This window comes from Amaranthus tricolor, chromosome 2 (genome assembly GCF_026212465.1).
Source record: "Amaranthus tricolor cultivar Red isolate AtriRed21 chromosome 2, ASM2621246v1, whole genome shotgun sequence".
Lineage (NCBI taxonomy): Eukaryota > Viridiplantae > Streptophyta > Magnoliopsida > Caryophyllales > Amaranthaceae > Amaranthus > Amaranthus tricolor.
In genome coordinates this window covers 6,060,792-6,081,712 of record NC_080048.1, presented here as the reverse complement: position 1 = coordinate 6,081,712, position 20,921 = coordinate 6,060,792, and the positions used below count along the sequence as shown (strand labels likewise).

The window sequence follows — 20,921 nt, the reverse complement described above, 5'->3', positions numbered from 1 at the left end:
CCTTTAACGGCTATTTTCGTATTTAAATAATTTTTTTTTAAAAAAAAATTTATACCAACCGTCATATTTTTTCGAGATCCATAAAATGAAACCCATATTGATATTTTTTGACATAATTTTATTTTTACATATTTTGTTCTTATTTTCCTACTTTTTTTGGTTAAAAAAATACCAAATCAATCATTTCAAAAATCCCAAAAAAAAAATATGGATTCAAATAACCCAAATTATGGAAGAAATCCATGTAAAAAAAAACCAAGAAAAAAATCTTCTAACAATCAAAGTGCTCAAATTCAGTATCAAAATCCTTCAAAATACTCCAAATTTTTCTTACTATATTCCTTAAAATATCCCAAATTCATCTTATTATGTTCCTCAAAATACTCAAAATTCTCAAACTATGTTTCACCACCATCATCAATCTCACAATGTCAACTCTAATATTGATATCTATTCAACTCCAATAAGGGGTGAAAGTTTAGACGAAAATGAGATGGAGTATGATGATGATGATGATGAAAATGAAGGAAATGATCAAGATGATTAATATGGTGAAGATGGAGGAAATTCTGTTCATCATGTTAATGCTAGTCTTTACACCCAACCATCATTTCAAAATCTAGTTTCACAATTTGGTTCACCACCGAGCTTCACTCAATTGGTTCAACCATCTTAACAGCTACCTAATAATAATGATGAAGCCCCTATACCTTCAAAGAAAAGTTGGGATTTGATTGAAGATATTGCTCTCATATGTTCAGTCATGAACACAAGTACAGATCCAATTGTGAGCACCAACCAAAAGATAAGAGTGAGGTGACAGAAAGTTAAGGAAGCTTATGAAGCAGCGAGGATGGAACGACCCCATCCGATCCCACGAAGAACCGCCGACATGCTTAAATGTCGTTGGGGTAGAGTTGCTCCAGCATGTTTGAAGTGGTCTGGAAGTTATGATGAGGCTCTTAGGAGGAAGAAGAGTGGCACGACAGACGAAGATGTGCTTAAAAAAGCGCATTAATCCATCAAAGAAAACACGGTAACTTTAACTTGATTGAGCAATGGAAAATTTTAAGAAAGTATAACAAGTGGAAGCAAGTGGTAAAAACTAATCAAAAAAAACAATTGGATCAACAACCAACTGGTGATGTTAGTAGTAAAAGTAGTGGGGAAAGATCAAGGACGGAAGAAGATTTTGAAACACCAACAAGTGAACCTCAAGGAGGATCATCCACTCGCCCCGAGGGTGTGAAGAAGGCTAGGGCTCGCATGACTGGGAAAATGGTTGCAGATCAATCAATTCAAGCTTTGAGTGCATTTGGAGAGAGTCTTCGACTTAATTTAGAAATAATGAAAAAGAAGATAGAACTTCAAAAACAAAAAGAAGCCCGAAAACAAAAACAACTTCAACTGGAAGAATATCGAATGAATTGGGAGATCTATGAATCATTAAGCAAAAAGGAAACTCTTCAGCCATGGGAAGCTGATATGATGGTTCAACTTGGACAATACCTTCAGAATTACAATCGTCAGTAGATATTTTAATTATGTAATGTCTTAATTATGTTTTAATTATGTATTGTTTTTAATGATGGTTTAATTATGTAATGTTTAAAAATGATGTTTTAATTATGTAATGTCTTAAAAAGATGTTTTAATTATGTAAGGTTTTCATGCATTAGTCTTCTCATTTCCATCACTTTTTTGGCATGCATTAGTTTTTTCCTTTCCATCACCTTTTGGCATGCATTATATTATATATGTGCACATCCAAATTCAATTGGATGTATAACTTCAAAATGAGCTTTTCTAAGTTCAATTTTGCCTCATCCACTTCAAGTTCTTTATCTTCTGACGAAGAGAATGAACTAATACATAATATGGTTGATTATGTCTTTCAATACGCAATTCCTCCCATTGTTTTAACACTACAACCAAGGGTGAGAACAAAAAAAAAAATGTCGAATTCAAAGAGACCATTCAAAAGGTCATTCCCAACTATTTAATGATTATTTTGCTGAAAATCCTACATATTCTTCTCGATTGTTTCGACGTAGGTTTAGGATGAGGAAACATGTATTTTTACGGATAATGGAAGCTGTCTCCAACAACGATCCATAGTTCACTACCAACATTGATGCAACTGGTAGAAAAGGTTTAAGTGCTTTACAAAAGTGTACTGTAGCTCTTCGTATGCTAGCATACGGGGTGGCTGCTGATGAAGTTGATGAGTACCTCCGAATTAGCGAAAGCACAGCACGAAAAGCACTCACTCATTTCACAAAGGGCAACATTATTTGAGAAAACCAACACCACAAGATTTGACGAGATTATTAGCCTTTAGTGAAGAATGAGGATTCCCTAGCATGATTGGTAGTGTTGATTGCATGCATTGGGAGTGGAAGAATTGCCCAGCAGCATGGAAAGGGCAATATCAAGGCCGAGCTGGTGTTGCAACATTAATTCTTGAAGTTGTCGCCGATCATGACCTATGGATATGGCATGCCTTTTTTGGGATGCCAGGTTCATATAATGATCTCAACGTGCTATATCGATCACCTCTTTTAGTTGATTTGTTTGAAGGAAGGGCACCACCTGTCAATTTCACGGTGAATGGAAATCAATACGGCATGGCTTACTATCTCACTGATGGCATTTATCCTAAATGGGCCACTTTTATTCAGTCTATTACTGAACCGCAAACAGCAAAAGCAAGGTTATTTGCCCAACATCAAGAAGTAGCAAGAAAGGATGTGGAGCGAGCATTTGGGGTGTTGCAAGCTCGATTTGCAATAATTAGAAAGCCCTCACTTGCTTGGGATGAAGAACGACTCTCTGATATAATTACTTCTTGTATAATTATGCATAATATGATAGTGAAAGATGAAAGAGATACATGTACACACTATGCTGATGGTAGAGAGTTCATGGGAGATCGCCCAAAAGGTCAATCAGAAGGTACAAGTGGATTAAATGATGACTTTGAGTATTACACAGATAGAATTGTTGATATCAATCGATACTTGGCAAATAAGGATGATGTTGAAGATCGACAAACACATTTATCCTTAAAAGATGACTTGGTTGAAAATATCTGGCAAAAGTTTGGAGAGAATCGTAATTAATGTATCATTTAAAATTTTAGTTTTTTAATTTGTGTATTTATTTTATGTATGTGCATTGTAATATTTATTTGAAGTTAACGAATTTTTCTTAAATATTAAAAAATATTTATTAAAAATTATATTTATATTTATATTTATTAAAAAATATTATTTTTATTAAAAGAATAATTTTTTTTAATTATAAAATAGTAGATCTATTTTAATCAAATAAAAAATTATATTAACTTTGTACATGAAAATATTATTATAAAAAAATAAAGATAAATGTTAGATAAATTAAGGGAGAGAAATTATGGTGGGGTAGAAAAAAAGTAAGAAAGATAGGATGATGACCTTTTAAAAAAGGTCATTGTTAATAAAATTAGGTTGAAAGATGAAATTTTAGGAGAGAGAAAAATTGTGAAATAGTAAGATGATCTTTTTTTTGGGTCATGAGTAAGGATGCTCTTAGTATAGCTGTATTGTACGCACCGTGGTGATGTTATGTTATTGTCATGCTTTAGGATACGACTACGTCGAAGAGCCCTTTTAGTTGATTGCGGTGAACCGATTTTAACTCTTTGAAGCGTCATTGTTGGTGAATAGTAGCAGTCCCTTAAAGGATCTAGCCAGACTACAATTTTGAAAGTTTTTTATTAAAGTTTGTTAAATTATATTGTTGCGATAAATTTGTTATGAATGATTATACTGATATTGATATGGTCAATGGATCGGGCTTACGAGTTGGTCGTTGACGGAGTGGTGGGACATTGTCTCCTATTCCCTATATTTGAGGTGAATTGTCATTCAAATATTGACTAGCCTCACCCAAGAGTGACATAGCCTTAAAGCTATGAATGTTCCTCTCAACCAGACTCCTAGTGCGCACAAAGATCTAGGAAACTGATGTTGCTTTTATATTTTTTGTTTTGATTTATCATGATTGTTTTGTTTTGGATTGTTTCTACTCATTTAGTTAGATCTGACTCCTTGTTGTTTCTATGTTTTAGATTGTCTACAGATCAAAACCGGTCAGAAACGATGGGTTAGCGGTGATAATTAGAGTTACTTGGATGTTATATTGAGCTGAGTACATGAGAAGTTGTAGTATTGTATTAGTAGATAATAAAAGGTGATTGCTACCCAAGATTGTCCTGTTTTTTTATTCTTTATTGTTCTTATTTATTATTTATGTTCTACAAATAGTTTATGTCAAGTGTCTTGTTTATGATTAATTTTTATTCTTTATTTGTAATCATTATGTATAATAAATAGTTTATTTGTTTAGGGTAGAGAGATTGATCTCAAATAATATGGACTGATGTTATTGTAAAATTATCTAGAATATAGGGATTATTGATTAAATCTATGCATAATGAATCTTAAATTACATTTTTTACTAACCTACTCATGAGACGAACAATATGAGATTAGGTTAAACTTAAGTAAATAAGACAACAATATGAGAATTGAATCAATATTGTCTTAATTTGATAGTTAATCTGTTGGGGAAGTATAATATTTTTAGAATATCGTATCATTGTAATTATTTGGATTTTATTTGTTTCCTAGTTTAGCTGCTCAAATCTTGTATATATGTAGAAGTCTGTCATTTATGAGAATTAATACAAACAAATCATTCTAAAACCTAACCCTAATCTTTATCTTAATTTCGCCTTTTATCATGGTATTAGAGTCGTAAGGTCATTTTTCGGGACCGACGATGTTTTTTCGGCAAACATCATTTACCAGTCTAAACCTTACCTACAATGGAAGACACAAACAAAGAAATCAATACCAACCAAAATACAAACACCAGTAGGGATGTAAACGGGGTGGGGCGGGGCGGGTATTGGCGTTACCATCCCCATCCCCATCTGGTAAATCAATCCCCATCCCCGCGGCGGGTATAATTTTTTTCCCCGTTCCCGCCCCGATGGGTTTGTACCTAATACCATCCCCATCCCCATCTGCGTATCCATCACCGTCTAATACCCATTTTACCCGCCCCACCACCCGTCAAATCCCCGCTTAATACCCATCTGTGTCATATATTTATTTTCAAATCCCCATCTAATCATCACTTAATATCGCCTACCTCTACATAACTCGTAATGAATATAAACAAATTTTATTGAGAAAAAAGGATAAAAAATAGAAAAAACATGATTATAAACCTTACTCTAAAAAACATGATCTTAGACCTTAAAAGAAATATAAAAACGGGGTTTTTAAAGTTTTTAAAAAAATTTGAAAATAATTCAAGGTTTTCAGAAATTTGAAAAATAATTTAGGGTATTCCAATTCTCAAAATTTGTACATTTCGTGAGGCGGGGTGGGGCGGGGCGGGGCGGGGATGGGGCGGGTATCACCTAAAACCCATCCCCATCTCCATCCCCGCGGTGGGTATGAATTTTATACCCGTACCCGCCCCATGACCCATCAAACCGGGACCCATGCCCGCCTCGATGGGGCGGGTCTCCTATTAGACCCGCCCCGCCTGCATCCCTAAACACCAGCGAGCAAATCGTTACTGTTGCCCAAATGGAACAATTTTTTCAAATTTTCCAACAATTCAATAAAATCAATTAGTCGAATGAATCGACTTCACTAGATCTCAAAATTGCTGAGAAACTTACCTATCACAATTACACCAATTGGTGTAAATTAATCTATATTGCTATCAAAGGCAGGGAACGGCTCAATCATGTCACTACCGTTCCTCCTGAACCCTCTGACCCAACATATTCTTAATGGAAGCAACGTGATTCAATTGTTCTTTCATGGATAATAGCAAATATTGAATCAAACCTCGTTAACTAATTTCTTGATTATACAACTGCATGGGATCTATGGAAGGGAATAGAGACACTGTTGAATAGTGGGCGTGATGAGCTCCAAATTTTTGATTTAAGTACCAACGCAACAACACTCAAACAAAACAGTGACTCCATTAAAGAGTACTTTGGAAAGCTTACCACGATTTGAAAAGAGATTGATTGCCGTATGTCGAACCCAATGAAATGCCCCGAAGACATTACTACTTTTAATATTTTTATTCAAAGGTAACGCCTTTATCAGTTTTTTGCCGGAATACAAGACTCGTTTGACAAAGAGAAAAGAGATCTCCTCAATTCGGAACCCTTGCCGACACTAGAAGTGGCTTACGCCACCATACGTCGGGAAGTTTCACGGCGAGGCATAATGACTGTTGTCACATTATCGGGAGTTTTTCCCTCAGAGATCAGTCAAGGGTAAGCCATGAAACACCTGTCGGAAACTTCATTCCGGCGAGACATTGACAAAGACAAGACTCACCTCAAATGTAGCCACTGTGGAGGATCGAGACACACTAAAGAAGGATGCTTCAAGATCATAGGGTATCCAGAATGGTGGGATACTTAGTCACCAGAACATTCACCAATGGACAACATAATCAAGAGGGAGGTTTATCTTTTGAACCCAGTGACCGGCAAGAACAAATGAGCATTTTTTCCGGTGAGAAAAACAGCACAGAGAACACAAATGGGGACAGTGAGAGAGAAAAGTGAGAAAATGAAAAGTTTCCTTTTGGGGATACTTATATTGGGAATGGAGGGTATAATAAAACCCTTGAAATACCCGTCCAAATGACCCGTGCCCCACTTCCCCCTTTGGCCCAATTAAATACTACACCCAAGCTGGGTGTTTAATGTGTCAACCGTCTATTTTAAAATGGATTTTTGATTGTGGGGCTACTGATACGATGACCAATGATCTCGTAGATCTTATTAAAATAACCCTAACACCTTGTTCAAAAATTCAGACCGCCAATGGGGAATGTGTTGATATTACTAAAGTTGTAATTGTTGAGATTTCTTCGTCTATTCATTTACGAAATTGTCTCTTAATCCCTAGTTTAACCTATAAATTGTTGTCTGTGAGTCAATTGACTAAAGAGCTGGATTGTACTATTCTTGTAAAATCTGATGGTTTGTTATGCAGGATGCTCGGACCGGGACGATCATTGGGCGTGGTATTGAGAGAGGAGGCTTATACTATGTTGATGAGACGACTAAAAATGGTCAAGCTATGCTTACTCGCGGGTCTTCTGATCAATCAACTATGGATGTGGCATTGTCGTTTGGGTCATCCCTCATTAGCTTATTTAAAGCATTTGTTTCCTTCCCTAAAAAATGTTGTTTTGTCTCTTGATTGTGAAACTTGTGTCCTTACTAAAAGTCACAAACATTCGTATTTTCCTTGTATTAATCATTCTGCTCGTCCTTTTTCATTAATACATTCTGATGTGTGAGGGCCTGATCTGGATTTGCTCATCATAAATTCTCTTATTATGTTTTATTTGTGGACGATTGTACTCGTATGTGTTGGGTTTATTTCTTGAAACATAAAACTGAAGTGTTTTCAGTTTTTGTTACTTTTTATAAAATGCTTCAAACATAATTTCATGCTCAACCACAAATCTTACGATCTGATAATGGGGGAGAATACATCAATAATGATATGAGAAAATTTCTTTCTGATCATGGCATGCTACACCAAACATCTTGTCCTGACACACCACAACAAAATGGGGTTACTGAAAGGAAAAATCGCACCCTCCTTGCTATTACTCGAGCTCTCATCATCGAGTCTCGGGTTCCTATCTTTTTTTGGCCTAAAGCTATAGCCACTGCTACGTATCTCACTAATCGTCTCCCATCTAAACCTCTTCATTACCAGACACCCTTTGATACCCTGAGTTCCTTTGTCTCCATTCCCTCATATCATTCCCTTCCTCCTCGTGTTTTTGGGTGTGTAGTGTATGTTCATCTTCCACAAAGGCTCGCACTAAATTTGAATCCAGGGCTGTTAAATGTGTTTTTCTTGGTTACAGGGTTAACCAAAAGGGGTATCGATGCTTTGATCCTATTCATAATCGGTTTTACACTTCTATGGATTGTGATTTCTTTGAACAGTCCTATTACTACTCCCAGCCTCGTCCTTAGGGGGAGAATGTTAGTAGTGAGAACTTAAGCTGGTTAACGCATCCTATAGTTATTGATCCTGACCCAAAAGGGCAAGTAGGCAAAACTGCAGATGTTGTCATTGAAAACATAGTATCTCTCCCCTTGATTCTTCTCCAATCCTATCTACTGAGCATCCTGAAATGAACTATGAAGAGGCGATGAGAGTGAGGTAACTTCTGATAATCCTGCAGTTGTTGATATTTCTGATCATGTTGTTAGTAATGATACACCAGACAGATATGAAATGCCTCCCAGAAGTACAAGGGGAGTTCCATCGAAACGGTCTGATCCAGAATATGAGGCTCAAAGGTCTAGATACCCGATTTCTAGAGACAGTGATAAAAATATTTCACAAGCAACAGTGGCATACAATGTGTCTCTTTACTCCAATACTGTACCTAGAAACGTTGAGGAGGCTCTTTGGGACTTGAATTGGAAGAAGGCAATGGAAGAAAAAATCTTAGATCTTGACAAAGATGAAACTTGGGAAAAATGTAAATTGCCTAAAAGAAAGCAGTGGGATGTAGATGGGTATACACCATCAAATACCTAGTAGATGGAACCATTGAGCGATATAAAGCTCGTCTTGTAGCGCAAGGATATACTCAAACTTATGAGGATATTAAGGTATCTCAAAGGAACCAGTGATAGAGGAATTTTGTTTTAGAAACATGGTCATTTGGATCTTCTAGCATTTACAGATGCAGATTGGGCACGTGATGGAGATGATAGGAGATCTACCTCTGGGTATTTCACACTGGTTGGAGGGAATCTTGTAACATGGAAGAGCAAAAAACAAAAGGTTGTGGCTTTATCTAGTGTTGAAGCAGAATTTTGAGGCATTGCTAAAGGAATAATCGAAATTATGTGGTTGAAGAAACTTCTGGATGAACTTAACTTCTCGCAAAGGAAAGTATGTAGATTGTTTTGTGATAATAAAGCAGCCATGAGGAAATCCAGTGCAACATGATCGCACAAAACATGTTCAAATTGACAGACACTTCATAAGGAGAAGCTTGAAAAGAAGATTATAAGTCTTCCTTTTGTTATATCAAAAGATCAACCAGCAGATATTCTCACGAAAGTAGTTTCATCAGAAGCATTCGAGCAAACTTTGTGCAAGTTAGGTATCAGTGACCCGAAGACCTAACTTGAGGGGGAGTGTCGGGAAAGTATAATATTTTTAGGATATCTTATCATTGTAATTATTTTGATTTTATTTGTTTCCTAGTTTAGCTGCTCAAATCTTGTATATATGTGGAAGTCTGTCATTTATAAGAATTAATACAAACAAATCATTCTAAAATCTAATCCTAATATGTCAACAAGACGATAAAGGTTAACAAAATCATATTTAATAATGTTCTTGATCCATAATCTATAAATATTGAGTAATAATTGATATCAATAAGAAATTTTGTAATTTTTAATACCTTATGCTTTTATTAATTAAACTACATTAGTCTAAACCTCCTTGTATTTGATCTGTTAGCTACATGTAGATTATACGTTTGCGGTGAAAATAAAATTTGCTACCAACTTGCTATTGTAATAAAGAGGGCACTTGATGAAGATACTTATATTATATCATTAATAATCATGCATGACAAATTGTTATGTAGACTCATTGTAATTTTGCTCGAAAAACTTAGTAACATGGAGTACATAAAGTTAGCCAAGCCCATTTAGAATTCTTAGGCGACAAATTTTAGTGCATAAATTGCTGTAACAACAACTTGCTTGCAAAATTAATTTGTAGACCTTTAGAAAATATATAATACTCTATATTTTTCGACAAGACAAAGTTCTAGTTGGTACAAATAAACTAGCTAATAGAAAAAATACAAAAAAAAAAAATCAACAATACTAATTGCCAATTCTAATATCAAATGCTTCTCACTTTAAAATTTAAAATGTTATATGATATTTACTAATATACTACTAAAAGTTTAAAAAAAAATACCAAAAGTACTTGTGGCTCAATGGATAAAGCATGTGCATGTGAAGTAGAAGGTTTGAGATTTGACCCCTACTGGGTGTAAGTATCAGTTGGGGGGTTTTTACATCTCTCCTTACTCCCTCCTTGGGGGAATAGGTATGATTTGTACGCATCTTTCAGGAAAAAGAAAAACCCTCCACTCGGACCCTGCCTTATGCGGAATATTGCGAGTGTCCTTTATCTCTTTTTTTTTAAACTTTAAAAAATGATTAAAAAAACAAGTAGCCACAACTATCGAAACATTAGCAAAAAGAGATAAACTATTCAAATATTTAATCAATCCTATAATTGGACAAAAAATAAGTACTTTAAGAAATCGAGCAATAACCAATAATAAATTAAAGAAATTAAATTATTTATATTGGTTACACCTACAAAAATAAAAAAAATTAGTAGTTTTTATACATATATAAAAATTCTGAGCTCTCTGAAAAATTCTAAGCTCTCTGAAATCAAGTCCTACAAAAATAATAACTGGTTAACATAATGAATAGAAATTGACCAAAAGAAATTAATATGCAGGATGTATAAACTAAAAAAGAAAAATATGTCTGACAAGAGGAATTTAAATATATAGAAAAACCAAAAAAAGGAAAGGAAAATGTAAACCAGAAGAATTGAACCAAAGACATATTATAAACATAAAATAAGAGGTCTTATGCTTAATATTTTGTCCCACAATATTACATGATCACTTTGTAGGTTTGATTAGGTTGACATTAATACTTAAACAAGGCTTGATACAAAAAGAGCTAGATAAGATACGAACTCAAAATCTTGTTTGGACAAGTAATACTTGTTCTCTAACTGATACAAGATACGATTCTCAAACGCTTGATATAAATTTAGTCGTCATGCTAATGCTAATAATCACAACTATAATTTTACTTCCGATGACCTTTAGAAGGTTTTACTGGGGAACAAGATGAAAGAATTTTTACTCCTATTACTCTGTTAGATTAAAATCAAATTCTGATCGAATATTTCAAGTCAGTTCAAAATTAAGTTATCTCTTGTTTTCATATTAATTTTTATATAATTTTAAATTCGTTTTAATATTGAATTATAGTGGAATTGGATGAGTAAGTGGAATATTATGAGGGCTATTTTGAATAGATGCAAGTTGACTCGAAATATCTCATGAAACATGAAGTTTGACATAAACAGCTCTCCAATCTCCATGAACCGTGTGGAGAACAGTAAACTCAACAAATTCAATTGATTGAGTATACAATTTAAACAATTATAATATATTAAAAGTACCCAAAATTGTCAAACAACCGACCACTGCCCAAAACATCTACCACTACCACCTTCCTCCCTTTGACCATTCACACCTCAATACCCAATCAAATCTCAGTCAATTCACATCCAACGGCTATTAGCCCATCATTCACCTTTTAAAAAATAACTTACATGTCACCCTATCTTCAAAGCTCAAACTTAAATTTTAATTGACTATAAAATCCGATCAAAACCCAATCTGATTTGACTCATTTTCCTATTGTTTGTAAGATTTGAAATCTTTATCAATAAATAACTAAAATCTCATATTCCTTGGTTTTTTTATTTGTCTATTATATTTTGTTGCACAAATATTAAAGCAAATTTTAAACTTAATATTTTAAAGTATTTATAATAAAATTAATCAAAAAAATATTTATAATTAAAAATTGTAAAAGTTATATAGTAAAAGTTTTACATTAAGATGAATCTAACACGATTCCACATAAATATATTTTATCTTCAAAATATACTTCAAAAATCCGATTTAGATTTCTCTATCCTAAAGTGAAAACGTTTAAAGTGGAAAAACAAAAGGAAACGAATGAAGTATATTTTTATTAATTTATATTATTTGAGCAAACATGTTATAACAATGACTTGAAAATTTTCATTTAATCAATTATTACAAGAAATGCTCGACCTATATCTGCCCAACTTGAAAAAATTTGCACCATTTACTATTTACTTATAATTTGTTTTTATTTTTAATCTATAAATGAACTTACATATTCAAGTGAGATTTTTTTAATTTGTCAATGTAATTTTTGTCATGATAAATTTATTGTAATATCTAATTATAGAAAATTAGATATATTAAAAATTAACCTAATGCACTAATAAACATATGAAAATATATGAGACATTTCATGCGAATAAAAAAAATATATTTGTTTTTCAAGTTATAATGAAAATTTTACTCATCGCTTTTTTACTTTTATTATGCTATAAATATAAAATTATAATAAATAAATATAAATATATAACCATTTGAGTCGAATCCGACAATTCAAAACCAACCCGCAGATGAATTTGAGTCTTACAAGTTTAATGTCAAACATACTCAACAAGTTTCTCCCTTTAAGTTTTACTTTTTCTTCCTTTCTCAAAACTCATCATTCACCTTTCAAAAACTCACCCACATGTGACTTTAAACTCTAAAGCTCGAAACTTTAAATGTCAACTTAAAAACTTTTCTCCCTTAAACCAAAACTCCTCTGAAATTCTCCCCAAGAACTATTCATTCTTCTATTTTTTTCTCTAAAGTTAATTTTTTTTATTCTTTGATTAATCGCGGCCGTTTGATCGAAAATGGGTCACTGTTACAGCAAGAAAATGATATCAATGGAGGTCAACGACGTCGCCGGTGAAAACCCAACTCCGGTAAGTGTTCAAGCGACACCCTTTCAAAGCCCATTTCCCGCCGGAATAAACCCATCTCCGGCTAGAACCCCAGGAAGAAGGTTAATGAAATGGCCCTTTCCGCCGCCGTCTCCGGCAAAGCCAATAATGGCGGCGTTGAGAAGAAGGCGGAAGGAAAGTGGTGGTGTGGTTGGAACACCCGAAAGAGTGGTGGAAGAACAGCAAGATGGGAGGAGAGAGAGAGAAGTAGAGAGAGAAAGAGAAAGAGGTTTAGACAAGAATTTTGGGTATTTGAAGAATTTTGGTGCAAAATATGAGTTAGGGAAAGAAGTGGGTAGAGGCCATTTTGGCCATACTTGTATGGCTAAAGGTAAAAAAGGGGATGTTAAAGGTGTTAATGTTGCTGTCAAGATTATTTCTAAAGCTAAGGTGTGTGGTATGTGGCCATTTTTTGTATTTTTTTGATATTGAAATGATGAAATATGGTGTTTTTTTGATGTTGAAATGATGAAATATGTATATTTGTTGGATTTTGCTTGATTGTGACATTGTTGATGAAATGTTTATTTGGTTATTTTGGTTTTGTTATGACTACTAGAAGCTTTTTAAAGGGGCATTTGTTTTTGGGGTTTTTTTTAAATGTTTATGTTGTATTTTGGTTGTTGTTACTTGCTTAAGTAGCATTGTTGAAATTTATGATTATGTTGGTTGTAGTCTTGTGATGAAATGGGGAATACTTATATGAATGTATGTTGGATTATTTTGTGTCATTGTTGAAAAGGGTATTGGTTGATTGGTATATCATATTTGAATTTATGATTATTTGGGTGTAAGTTGAATTCTTTACTTTTGATTGATTTTGATTTTTGAATTGTAAATGATGAAATTTGGAGTAGTGAATACTTAGCTGAATATATCTTGGATTTGTTGGAATGCAAGACATAGTTTGAAGTGATGTTGGTAGACTTGTATGGATGTGGAGTTTGATTTAGTATGATTGATCAAGTGGTTGTGTTGTTATTTGATATGCTCTTTAGATTGAAGGCTTAGAATCAAAACTTTTTAGAATATTGTTTTAATGCTATGCAATAGAGGCAAGTAGCACTGACACATGTTTCACTAATTTCCTTATGAATCGCGAATAAAAAAAGCGAATTATGGTCGATTTTTAGTTATTTTAGCATTATTTTAAGCGAATAGCGAATTCAAAAAGCGAATTAACCGGTGAATTATGTTACACTGGCAAGGAGAGATCATGTTGTGTTGATGAGCTTATGAACTTTGTGAGTGATCGTTGGGTTGCGTAACATGACACACCGATGATGCCTCTTCTTTTCGTAGACTCGGCTATTTATATGAAAGATTAATGGGGGGATTTTGAGATGTTACCTAGTTCAATCTTATTGTCTTTCATGGGTGTTTTGAGCTTTGTTTCTTGGCTCGCGACACAATCTTAGTATTGTAATTGTCATTATTGAACTTCTTGTCACCGGACACTATTGTGATTGACATTTTACAAATGCTTTGGCTCCATCGCCGCATTTTACAATCTTAGCAATGAAGCCAATGATCAACTTGTAACTGTCAACAAAATGGATGTCAACAATTTACTATTCTGTTGCCTTCAATTCAAGTAATGGGTCCTTGTACTATATAGGAAATGAATGAATATGATGAAGTACATTGATGGTAGTTGCTAAGTGAAATTCTATGGTTCTTTTTGGATATTTATTAATTATCTTCTAGGTTTTTTCGTTATCTGGTCCCTCTTGCTCTTTTAGACATGAACAAAAAATAACGAATGAAAGTGATGCAATTGGACAGATGACATCAGCAATTGCAATTGAAGATGTCCGCAGGGAGGTGAAAATGTTAAAAGCTTTGTCTGGAAACGAGCATATGCTCAAATTTTATGATGCATTTGAGGATTCTAACAATGTCTACTTAGTCATGGAGTAAGTTTGTCCTGCATTCTCACCAAGCTTTACTTTTCAGTTTTCAATTATTATCTAGTGGATCAATATTCTCTTGATCTTTCTCCTTCAAACTTACTAATGATGCAGTTGACTTAAATATTACGACATGTTTCACAATAACTATTCTTTCTGTTCCTCGCTTTTTTTCACCATAGGTTTGGCACACATTATGGTTAGAAATCAGAAAACCGGAGGGGGCATACGACATACCATAATATCATTTAATGGTTGAAATATATATGATAAATGAACAATTGGGTTCAATTATGTCTGTGCTCTTGCGTTTATATTGGGGAATGAAATAGGATTTAGCTTAATTAAAAGAAAGATATGAAAATGGTCCGAAACTTCCTCGAGGAAGTAGGGAAAACATCAAGAAACAAAGACAATTTTCTGTTCTAGTTTGGCCCTCTACCCTATATTCGAGTTTCCATCGTCTTTTGTGTGTTTGTTTATGTACTATAAGAAAAAATGCATAAAATGACATCTCTTTTTTTGACTTGCAGATTGTGTGAGGGTGGTGAATTATTAGATAGAATTTTACAAAGGTAAACGTTTTATGCAATCTCATTTTACGGACCAGGAAAAGTTTGGTGATTGTCCATAAGCTTCATTCTGTTTGTTTTGTATTCAGAGGTGGGAGGTATGAAGAGGACGATGCCAAGGGGATACTGGTGCAAATTTTAACAGCCGTCGCATTTTGCCATCTTCAGGGTGTTGTGCACCGTGATCTTAAACCGGAGGTATAGAATCATCGATAGTTATTAGTCGCTTAGTTAAACAAAAGATCGTGTTTCATTACCTTTAGTCTAGAAATTGCTGTTGACGACAAAAACATTCTATTATTTGGCAGAACTTTCTTTTCGCTACAAAGGATGAAGATGCTCGCCTAAAGATTATAGATTTCGGTCTTTCCGATTATGTCAGGCCAGGTAATCGATGCTTTTGTTATTTGTACCAAGTACCAACTTTTACTAACTTGTACTCCCTCTGTCCCCGTGTGAAAGCAGCATATGACTAAAAAAAGTGAGCTTTTTGTGTCATGGTGCTAACTTAAACGGACAGAGAGAATAGCTACTAAGCAAACTTCGGCGTGTTCGACTTGAAAAGTTATTTTTCGGTCAAGTAATTTACATTGTTGAGGTTTGTTTACGCAGATAATAGGCTCAACGATGTAGTAGGGAGTGCCTATTATGTTGCACCTGAAGTGTTGCATAGGTCATATAATGTTGAAGCCGATATGTGGAGTATTGGGGTCATAACATACATCTTGCTATGTGGAAGCCGGCCTTTTTGGGCACGAACTGAATCAGGAATATTCCGTTCTGTATTAAGGGCTGATCCAAATTTTGACGATACACCTTGGCCCAACATATCAGCGGAAGGTAGAGACTTCGTTAAAAGACTACTCAATAAGGACCATAGGAAAAGGATGACTGCAGCACAAGCTCTAGGTGAGAAATTTTCTTTTGTTTGAATTCATGAAAAGGATGATACACCTTAAGCGCTAACCGTTGATGTTCATTCCATGCAGCTCATCCTTGGTTAAGAGATGAAAACAGACCCCTTCCGTTGGATATATTCCCTTTCAGAGTAGTAAAGTCATATATTCGTTCCACGCCTCTTAAACGTGCAACACTCAAGGTAAGAACCATTATTGCTGATGAGAACCCACATTTTTTTATTTGGCATGTAAACCGCTTATACTAAACCTTTTACTCCATTGATAGAGAATCTAAATGGTTGATTATTTTCAGGCACTTTCTCTTGCTTTTCTTATAAATGTGTTATCGAGGATGTAAGTTAAGACATTTGAAGTGCTAAAATCACAGCTCAATTTTAGTGAGATCAAGAGTGTCAATTCTATGAAATGAACATGTTGCGAGGATATAGAAATAAGAGTCGCATATATTTTATGCGCCAATAGGATTGAGCGATGTGGAGAATTGCTTTTATGGTAGTCAACGTAAGTATAATTTTTGGACAAAGTGACAATTAGGGCAATTAGAGTTAGCAAAACCGTGACATGGGGTAATTAAGTAGTAGTAATTACTAAAAAAAAACCAAAGGCTTAGATTTCATAATCGAAAATTCAACGCTTAGATTGCAAGATTGTGGTGGCTGGTGAACCACTATAGAATTCTCATTACTTAATAAGCATGTGGCTTCTCTTAGTGAATTGCTTTCTTTAGGAAAAAGAACAACACTTTGTTACCTTAATGCCATTTTAGGAGAAATCAAAGGAAAATATCAGGCGGCAAGAACCAGAAGAGCCAAATATGATAGATACTTAACCTACTACTTGAGTCTTGACTATGATGACATATAATTCGCTAGAAAATTCGCAATTCAATCAAAATGGCCCAAAAATAACCCATAACAACTAGTAGTTTGTTTTTTACGATTTGCGATTCACGAGGAAATTGGCGAATCATGAGAGTCTAATCTCGACCACTGAGATTTTGCCTTTTGTCACTATTCCACCCTCGTTTTGTTGCAGTCCTTTGTTGGTTTAGGTCTTGCTGTTTACCGTTTGACTTAGAAATATTCTCTTTTGTTTTTGTTTTTGTTTTTCTTGGTTTAATTTTATATAATCTCAACTTTTGTCTATAAATTCCTTTTAAACATTGGTGTAATCTCCACTTATCGATCATAATTGCAGGCGCTTTCAAAAGTTCTACCCGATAATGAGCTCTTTTACCTCGAAGCACAGTTTAGGCTGCTAAAGCCAAAAGATGGTTATATTTCTTTTGAAAATTTTAAAACGGTAAGAGCAGCCTTCGGTTTCCTCATTCATCCAACTTATTTTCCTCGATGAATGACAATTCTATGCTAACCATCTTGTCATCATCTATAGGCTCTCATGAGAAATGCAACCGATGCTATGAGAGACGCTAGAGTTACCGAAATTTTTGCTATGGTAAGGCGGTATGATTCATTGATGAAGTTAATGTAACCAAAGCGTTAGTTTTCATTGTTCTTAACGTTGATGATATTTTTGTTTATAATCATTGGTTTTTTTTTTTTATGGAAATCGATAACGTTATTTTAAATGATCGTAAAGCACAAGTTCACAATGCAATGCTTTGTTGTAGATGGAACCATTTGCTTCCATGAAGATGGATTTCGAAGAGTTCTGTGTTGCGGCAATCAGTGTATATCAGCTCGAGGCTCTTCAAGATTGGGATAAAATCGCTAGCGCCGCGTTTCAGTATTTCGAGCAGGAAGGTAATCGACGAATCTCAGTCGAGGAATTAGCAAGGGTAAAATCTTACTTTCATCAACTTTCTCCATCTCTTCCCGTTCTTTCAACTTTCAAAAGATCTCCCGCTGACCATTTTCATGGATCATGACCAGGAAATGAATTTAGGCCCGACAGCTTACACTTTAGTCAAGGATTGGATTCGGCCCTCCGATGGACACATCAATTTCATTGGTTACACCAAGTTCTTGCACGGTGTTACAATACGAAGCTCCAATATGAGACGCCAATAGCTTTTTAAGCAGGAAACCTTTGCAAATTACGGAATTCTTTTAACTTTAAAAGAGGTTTGATCGCTTCCTGATATTGTATTACGTGTGACATGGATTGACGGGGAGTATTTGATCGGAGTAACCACTGATCACCCCAAATTTTCTCCCCCCGATGTTGTAAATTTTCAATGTGAGGGGATGCAAAGCATACATAGTGAAAGTTGTCGGGTTTCGACTGTAACATTAGTCTGTTCCATAGAGGAGTTGCCTGTAAATGAGCTGTTGCAGCATATAATCTTATGCTTGAAGGCTTTTGAGGAACTTGGAAATCAGAACACAAATTCTTGTGAGAGACGGTCTTACTGTGAGACGCTTTCTATACATGGGCCAAGTAGCCCAACTAAAATCATTCTTATATTGGCTTTTTGTTATAAGGTTGTCTCACCGAGAGATGGTTTCTTGTAAGAGTAGCTCAATTAGAAAGACTCCTAGTGTTAGCTTTTGTAGTCACTTTAGATGCCTGTTTGGCTGCTACACTGACCCGAAGTTGGACATTATATCATCTACTGACTAGTTTTGGACTGTACCAAGTTGGGCTTGGATATGGGCATGGATACGGGCCTGGATATGGGCCTTATTGAAAACAGCATGTTTGTCACCCAACCTTTAGATGGTTTAATCTTCTTTCTTTTTATACAAGCGATGCGATATTGACGACTTTGAAGTATTCTCAAATTAAAACCATTTTATACAAATTTGTAGCCATTGTTTTTATGCAATATTTGTATATACTTTTGATTAATTAGGAATGATATCAATTTAAGAGTGTTTGTCCATAATAATACGTATGTTATTTGGAATAAAAAAAGGTATATTAAAGGTAAAATAAAAATTCGTATTATTCTAGAAACTAATTGAAAAAACTATACATTAATCGTCTATAAACTTATAATCTTGCAAATAAATAATAAAATGCATTTTGCAAAAGTTAGCGTCAAGATAAAACTTTTTTTCTTGGTTTGTTGAGAGTGCGACAGGAGTGACATTCCTCATTTTATCCCATTTTTTCTATAAAGTATCAAATTAGTATCTATTTTCATCCAATAAAAGATAAATAAATACGTGAATGACAAGTCTTATGTTAAACTAGCTTCACTCATATTATAAGTGGCAACCCTAAATAGAGGTCCACAAATATTTGTTTGAGATGGTTGCAATGTGTCATCATGAGCTTTTTATTTTGAAGCAATCTCAAAGAATAACGATATATTAGACCAGTAGTTCATGGAGGTTAGAAAATAGAATCATGTATATTCAATGAAATTATAATTGAAGTGTGGAGGTAATTAATGGAGCGTATGACATGTCCAATGTTTTGTGAAGGGTGCAGGAGAAGCAAGTGCAAGACAATTACGGATATCGTTTATTGTCGTTTTATTTTGTGGTATTGAGATTTGATAAGAGGAATTTTGCCCCATTGGGTGCTTAAAGTCAAGCCATGTTGACATCTATGAGGGGTAGTTAGAGAGTAGGTCCACTTGACTAGTAACTACCACTTCAATTTTACTACTCGTTTCATTTTATTTGAGCACAAAGTTTAAGAAAGTGGAAGGGATCACTATTAAGTGGTGTTATTTTGCTAAATTATTAGTAAAAAACAAAAAAAAGTAAAAGTGACTACTATAAAGTAAGAGTATTTAAGGGTAATATTGTAAAAATAACTTAATAAATAAAGAAATGAAACAAAATGAGTGAAATGGAAAAAAAAATGGATTAAAGTCATTAAAGTAAAGAATATATATATATATATATATATATATATATATATATATATATATATATATATATATATATATATATAAAGCTTTTTTATTGGTCTTGTACTTTTTTATGATCAATTTTATTGATGAAAAATTATGAAATGCTTTTGCAAGAGACAAACCGTATTTAGGGAGGGAGGGCCGCGACACGAGGCCCAGTATTTTTAAAATCCAATTTATATTGTTAGTGATTAAAAAAAGAAAATTTGAAAAGCTTAAGCTAAAAAAATAAAATTAAAAAAATAAACTAAGTTTTAAAAAATTTTTAAAAGTAAGCGTGCGAACAGCTATTTTGTCCTATTTGGCTGTTCGTAGTTAGTAACTGCGAACAAACCTGTTGCACAAATACGCAAATCAGTTTCGTTTTTTTTTCATTTTTCCCCATTTCTCAAAACCCTACCTTACGCAGACAACATTTTCTCCCTCTAAAACCATTGATTCAATCTATCAATTCTTGCATTCCTCTTTCAATTTGGCACTTCAAAATTAGTGTGGGATACTCTAGCTTGCTCAAAGGTAAACTTGATTGTATTTTTTTGGTGTATATGTAGTTTTTTAGGGTTATAATCAAATTTGCTTATTTTTTCAAATGTAGGTTATTAGTTGTTAAATCAAGACTACTCTTAATCATCCATAAGTATTGAAGGTAATTTTTAATTGTTTTTATAGCTTTATGTTGTTTTTTGAAGTAATGTTGTTGAATTAGTTGAATTCAATGTTGATGATATTATTAGAAATGTTGATGTTGATGTTGGTATTAGAAATATTATTAATGAGCTTATGAATTGATTTATTATTTCGATTTTATATGTATGAACTTAGTTACATTATGGATTTTAATAATTTTTAGACCAAAAAAGATTATAATCAAATGAATATAATGTACTTGTATGGGC

General features: G+C 34.0%; 1 protein-coding gene across 2 annotated transcripts; it reads left to right on the top strand.

Annotated features, from left to right (window-relative positions):
* The first annotated feature begins 12,411 nt into the window (after positions 1-12,411).
* LOC130802540 (CDPK-related kinase 3-like) lies at positions 12,412-19,916 on the top strand. Of its 2 annotated transcripts, none has more exons than XM_057666551.1 (11): positions 12,412-13,184; positions 14,580-14,710; positions 15,238-15,279; positions 15,366-15,474; positions 15,585-15,663; positions 15,889-16,185; positions 16,266-16,375; positions 17,394-17,498; positions 17,589-17,651; positions 17,827-17,994; positions 18,089-19,915. In XM_057666551.1, exons 1-11 carry the CDS (start codon positions 12,705-12,707, stop codon positions 18,224-18,226), a joined length of 1,722 nt encoding a protein of 573 aa, XP_057522534.1. In that variant the 5' UTR covers positions 12,412-12,704; the 3' UTR covers positions 18,227-19,915. The 2 variants fall into 2 exon arrangements, with proteins under 2 accessions (XP_057522534.1, XP_057522537.1); XM_057666554.1 differs by having other exon boundaries at positions 13,067-13,191; positions 18,089-19,916.
* Positions 19,917-20,921: the final 1,005 nt, after the last annotated feature.

Coding starts and splice junctions, on each gene's coding strand:
- LOC130802540 (XM_057666551.1), top strand. CDS start 12,705: ATGGGTCACTGTTACAGCAAGAAAATGATATCAATGGAGGTCAACGAC. Junction 15,280..15,365: donor TTAGATAGAATTTTACAAAG/GTAAACGTTTTA, acceptor TTTTGTATTCAG/AGGTGGGAGGTATGAAGAGG. Junction 15,664..15,888: donor TTCCGATTATGTCAGGCCAG/GTAATCGATGCT, acceptor TTGTTTACGCAG/ATAATAGGCTCAACGATGTA.